General features: G+C 51.6%; 1 protein-coding gene across 4 annotated transcripts in view; it reads left to right on the top strand.

The window, feature by feature from the left end:
* The window catches only part of MRPL14 (mitochondrial ribosomal protein L14), a 16,708-nt gene that overhangs the window by 9,241 nt on the left and 1,517 nt on the right, over positions 1–5,950 (top strand). The window contains exons 1-3 of one of the 4 annotated variants that reach the window (XM_035901452.1): positions 7–2,260; positions 2,558–2,700; positions 3,459–4,385. In XM_035901452.1, coding sequence (XP_035757345.1) covers positions 601–1,050 — 450 coding nt within the window. In that variant the 5' untranslated portion in view covers positions 7–600 and the 3' untranslated portion in view covers positions 1,051–2,260; positions 2,558–2,700; positions 3,459–4,385. Of the gene's footprint in view, positions 1–6; positions 2,261–2,557; positions 4,386–5,950 lie in introns of those variants that run through there. The other 3 variants (XM_009646047.2, XM_035901451.1, XM_035901453.1) reach the window with 3 other exon arrangements.

Here is a 5,950-nt window from a genome sequence, read left to right as displayed (position 1 = left end):
CATATTCAGAGCCCGATCTAACAACTTAGTATCATGCAGTTTATTTCTGTTGTTTCTTACACCTGCTAATCCCACAGAGCAAACAGATACAGAAGAGACCGCATCTCTCTGGGTTCCTCCCGCATGGGGAAAGTGATGATCTATTAGATTCTAGCTGGTCGGAGCTTAGCACAGCCACAGCAGGACCTCAGAGGGCTCACTGAGAGCGGAATAAGATGGAAGACCCTCACAGACTTCACTGAAAAGGAGATTGGTCAGAAAAGTCCTTATTGCTGGGGATTGTACAAGATTGAAAGCGCTGACTTGAGTCTTAGCTTCCTCTAGGCTGTTTGTGGCAGAAGCAAGCACATTTTTTTGCTTGTAAATTGAAGTTGAATGGAATCAGCTGCAGTTGCTAAAAAGCTCAGTAAATGCAAGCCACCCTTCACGCCATCTTCTAGTCGTGTTTCAAAGCAGAATGGTCGTTTTATGTTTGACATTCAGTGAAGACTCTGCAAAGCCCAAAGTAGCATCTGGCTTTCAAAGAGCACACTGAATGCAGTAAATGTGTCACCCATATGGTACGTATTCGTTGCTGGCGCCTTCCAAGTGGTTTGTGTAATGACAAGATCCTGTGCTGGGTTTGCCCTTGCTCCCCAAGGATTATTGAGGAGAACTGTCTCTCATTCTTTCCTGTCTTTTGCTAGTATCACTGGAGCATGCCGAGCAATACAGAAACTCACCCGCGTGAGAGTGGTGGACAACAGCGCCTTGGGGAACACGCCATACCACCGGCCACCGAAATGCATCCACGTGTATAACAAGACTGGAGTTGGCAAAGTAGGAGATAAGATCCTTCTGGCTATCAAAGGTGAAAAGAAGAAGGCTTTAATTGTAGGGCACAAGATGCCTGGCCCCCCCCTGACACCTAGATTTGATTCCAACAATGTGGTACTCATAGAAGACAACGGAAATCCAATAGGGACTAGAATAAAAACACCAATACCCTATATCCTGCGACGGAAAGGCGAGTTCTCCAAAGTATTGGCCATCGCCCGCAACTTTGTATGAAAGCTAAGAAAGGTCTCTGGCAATCCTGTATATATCCTTTCATACAGTAGCTGTTCCTTGGTCCTTTTCTAGAAAACGGTGAAATGTGAAAAAGTTGAGGTTCATCGAGAGTATCTCTTCCTGTTTAAGTACAAGCAACTAGTTTAAATGTTGAAATACTTTGTTTTTCTCCAAAAGAAGGTTGATTTATTTCATAGAACATCTGCAGTGTGGTTGGGAAATGGTCCTTCACCCTTACTGCTCCGGTGATGTTAATTTGGTTGCTAATCAGTAAAGTGAGAACATGAAAATCCTTCTTGTTTTGTACTGCTTGTGCTCTCTTTTTCCCTATTTCTGCCTTTCCCAGTTCCCCAGGAGCAAGACAAAGCACCAGTCCCTGGCCCAGTGACAGCGGGGTCTACAAAATGGAGTCACATGTAATAGAGTAGGAGAGAGATATAAAGAACTACTGGTTCCTTGGGCGTGTTCAATAAAAGGATTAGTTTCTATGACTTTGCCTAAGAAAAGTCTTTAGGAGGAACCATTATTGGGAGAGCATGATGGCCTACAACTTCAGTGGCGCGTGGTTGAACAGGGTATGCCAGAGATGGGGAAGGGGAGGTGAATGGGGGTAGGTTTGAGATGCAGCCTATGCTCTCCACCTGACCAACCTGAGGAAAATGTGTTCTCTGAGTAACGCAGCGGCTGGGTTCAGATTTGAAAAGTCCACAGGACGAAGCTTCCTTTTGGACTGCTTTTTGGGACTATGTCAGACGTTGTCCGTGGTGTCGGTTGGTGAGACTGGTTGTTGTCCAGCCTCCCTAGCTTAGACACAATATTGGGCAAATGCTACTGTATTACTTTCAGGGCCGGCTGTCATCTAGGAGCCTTTATACGGAGCTGAGCAGAGAAGCTTAGTGCTTGTGGCAAGTAGAGGGTCATCAGGGCAGAGCACTCCTAGAAATAGGAGTGCAGGGGATGCAGCCAGCAGGAGTCTGGCCCCTGAGCTGACTCCTCACAGGTCTGGTGGCAGTGACGGCTGGCTGTGCCTTGTCCTTCCACCTCCCCTTCTACCTATTGTGCTGGGAAAACTCCTTACCTTGGCCCTGCGTTGCTGCTATGTGAAGATCTGAAGACTGCAGTGCTGAGCTATTCCACGCTTTAGTTACTCCTTGGCAGATGTATCTTCCCCATGCTCCCCACTGTGGAATCCATGTTGCCCATGGAAAAGGTGAGCCCTGGATCCACTTGTGCTCCGTTACTCCAGGTAACACAGATAAGATGATACTTCACATGTAAATTCAGTCTCAGCCTTTAAGTAATGGCACTGTCCCGCTTAGTAAAACTTCCCTGTGAACTGGAGGAGCCCAAGCTGCCCAGTTCTGTGGGAAGGCAGAATCAACTGCTGCTGGCAGCACGCTCCTTGTTTGCTGTTGTCCATGGGCCAGTGGACATTGGGTCTGCTGCCCTGAGTCCTCCTGACCACCACAGATATAGCCTTTAAGCCTTCAGCCTGCTTGCTTCATAGGTGTGTGCCTGCTGGCATAGCAGCGGCGTGGACGCTCGCCTGGCTGGTGTCAGTCTCTCCAGTTTTATCCGAGTGCAGTCAGCTTCCAGGAGCCACTCGACATGCTCAGAAGTGACGTTCGTGCCATTTTGCTAAGCGGGATGGTGAGCAAACCGTGCATGCAGTCACAGCGAGGAGCGTGACTGGCCTCCCTCCCTCGGGTGGGGTTTGCTGCCATGTCACAGGGGCACGGCACAGCCTGGCTGCTCGGGCATTGCTCGCTGCCTTTTTTTCCTCTGGTTGAATTTATTCCCACATCAGTGTGGGATGCTCCCAGGGCTCTTTTTTTTGGGGGGGATGAGCGCTGTTCTACGAGCAGCTTCCCAGCCCTTTGGCGATGCTTGGTGCCTGCCCTGCGGGTGTGGGGAGCTGGGCGGCTTCAGGAGCAGAGTCGGGCTGGGGGTGTGGGACCAGCTAGGCTCTGCTCAAGGGGCTTTAGCGAGAGCTGGGTGCACGGGTCCAATCCTGGCACCGGGGAAGGTTTGTGCAGGGCTGCAGGGTGCTGAGCATGCCCAAGTTTGGCTGAGGGGTGTGAAAGCCAGCATTGTGCCCTGCCATCAGCGGATAAATCCTCACAGCCCACTTCAGGTGTGTTTTTTAGCTTTTTCAAAGCTCGTCCTGGTAGCAGGCTAAAGTATTTTTGACTAGAAAAAGGGTGTATGCTTTTATGCATTTTTAGGGAAAGTGTTCATGCCACTTAACAGCTCTGCAGTCTTGCTTTAGAAAACCTTCTGCAACCTTTGAAAGTCCCCCAACCCCGATACACACATAAACAAATACTTTTACAGGTTTTTTGTTTTTTTTTTTTTTTTTTTGTAAGCAAATCATAAGCCAATTGACATCTGTCGTGCCCTTCCTGCAGACAGGAGGAGCTCAGACTTCCTCCGTGTAAATCTTTTTGAGAACAGAAGAGGAAGATGGCTTCCATTGACGCAGGGCTGGAAAATACACTTTCAAATGGCACTTGCACGGGGTATTTCATTTCAGTGCAAAGGCTGTGGGCACAGCGGACGTGGGGTCGGTCCCAAGCTGGAACACCTCGGTCCCAGCCAGCCTGGTTTATAACTCACCTAAAAGGCTGCTTTACCGCAAGGCTTTTGCTTGGCAACAGCTCCAGCCTCAAACCGTCCCCCAGTAGGACCCGGGGGCCTGCAAACAATCCTTGTTTTTCTTGTCCTGACCATAAGGGCTACGAGTCTCTCATGGGATGCACAGACCCTGCTGTTTGGATATTAAATATTTCACAGAATATTTGCTAATAACTTTCCAGTGTTTCGCTGGGGAAGAGGTCATGGGGAGAGGGCACGAGAGGAAGCGGGCAAGACAATGCAGCATACTTGAGATTAAAATGTGAAGCGATGCTTTATTTCTAAGTAAACTGATATGTGGAACTAAATCCTTAACCTCAGAGCTTAATAACCAGACATGCAGACAGCTAAGCTAAGCATATCCCATAGAGCGTCTCCTGCAGTTTTTACCCGTCTTCCCCTAACGAGGAAGATGGCCTCAGCAGAAATCCCCGGCCCACGGCGACAGCTCTCTGCTTGGCAAATTCCAGGCGCTGCCTGTAGCAGCATCTCTCTGACGGGAAGGGGCCTGGCTCATGGATGAACCCTTAGCCTCCTCTTGCCCGTCCCACTGAATTCGGCCCCGCCGTGGTTGTGGGGTGGTCAGCCCGTGGCTGCCCCGGTGGCAGAGCCCACACAGGCAGGAGCGGATGGAGGGTGACTTGCCAGCAGCCCAGCGTGATGTAGGATCTCTGGCCTCACTCTTTTCCTTCATTTTCGTAGAATCATAGAATGTTTTGGGTGGGAAGGGACCCCTAGAGCCCATCCAGCCCAACCCCCCTGCAGGAGCAGGGACACCGCTAACCACATCAGGTTGCTCACAGCCCTGTCCAACCTGGCCTGCAATGTTCCCAGGGATGGGGCCTCCACCCCCTCTCTGGGCAACCCCTCCCAGGGTTTCACCACCCTCAGTGGAAACAATTTCTTCCTTAGATCCAGTCTAAACCTACCCTGCTTCAGTTTAAAACCATCCCCCCTTGTCCTGTCACAGCTGGCCCTACTAAAAAGCTTGTCCCCCCCTTTCCTCTGGGCCCCCTTTAAGCACTGGGCGGCCGCAATCAGGTCCTCTCCTCTGTTTCAGCACAGGGGGATGATATCTGCTTGTTCTCAACTTGCAGGCTGGCCCCTGCTCTGCTCCAGATGTGCCAGGGCCTTCTGCATGGCGAGGCAGTGGTGTCCCGGGAGCAGCTGCTGGGTTTCCTGGGCTCTGGCTTGCAGCACCCTTTTTTGGGATCCACCTCAGATTGAGCTCTCCCCAAATGGGAGGTTTTTCCTTTGTGCATGCATCCTTCTAGGAAATAAGATGCGATTTGCTCTATGGGCAGCAATTCTTGCAGGTCCTTTTCTTGAAGGATGGCTGCAGGGTGTGGGATGATTCCCTCAAAGGAGCTGAAGGAAACCCAAAACACCACCTACCTCAGCTGCTGCCGGAAGGTCATTCTCTCCCCTGCTCCCTATTCATGTTTATTATTCTGCTATTAACGTGATTTTATGTGGTAAATGGGAAAACTTCCCAGCATGAAACGGTGCTCAGGAGGAATCCTCTCACCCTCTGTGCAGCCTCCGGGGGAGCTGCCACCCGCTCCAGAGGGAAGGGGAAGCCAAAGGCAGAGTCCTCCCAAGGTCGTCTTGCCCCGTTACATGTGCCTCCTTGATCAGTTCTGACCAGGTCCCTGGGTCAGCCTCTGTTCCCGTGAGTTTGGATCTGGGGTTTGCATCAGATGAAGTTCCCAAGAGGGTGCCTATTCCCCAGGCAACGGCGGGGACTTCGTGCCCAGATTTTCTTCCATGGGAGTTGGGAGAGAGAGGTCTTTTTTCAGGGCATCCTGCATGGGTAGGGATAGATGGCCTTTGGGGAGATGCTTGCCCAGAAAAGACATATGATGGGGGTCTGGAAAAAGGGTCTGGAAAGAGACAGGAGAGCACTGGGGATTAGCTGGTCGTGAGAAGGGGGTGTCCCCCAAAGGAAGCGGGTGAGACAGATTATCACAGAGGGATGCAGCGGGGAGCTGATGTCTTCCATCTGCTTGGAGACCGAGGCTGGGAGACAGGCGGCCCCGGCTTATGGCCCTGCGCCAGCAGGGTGGATGGAGCCCAGAGCTGGGGGAGGCAGCCGGTGACTTTGGGGGCTGGGAGGAGGGGACGACGGTCAAAACCCTGGCCGAACCGGGGGCGATGCAGCCAAAGGCCGGACTTTGGTCCGAAGCGAGCATCGCTCGGTTGGCAGGGGTGAGGGTGGCGAGCTGCACATCCCCGAGCGAGAGGCTAGATGGCAATGTGGGCGTGA

Source organism: Egretta garzetta, unplaced genomic scaffold, assembly GCF_000687185.1.
Source record: "Egretta garzetta isolate BGI_Z169 unplaced genomic scaffold, ASM68718v1 scaffold729, whole genome shotgun sequence".
NCBI classification, from domain to species: Eukaryota; Metazoa; Chordata; class Aves; order Pelecaniformes; family Ardeidae; genus Egretta; species Egretta garzetta.
Note: the sequence above shows the minus strand (reverse complement) of the source record. Positions and strands in the feature narration are given on the sequence as shown.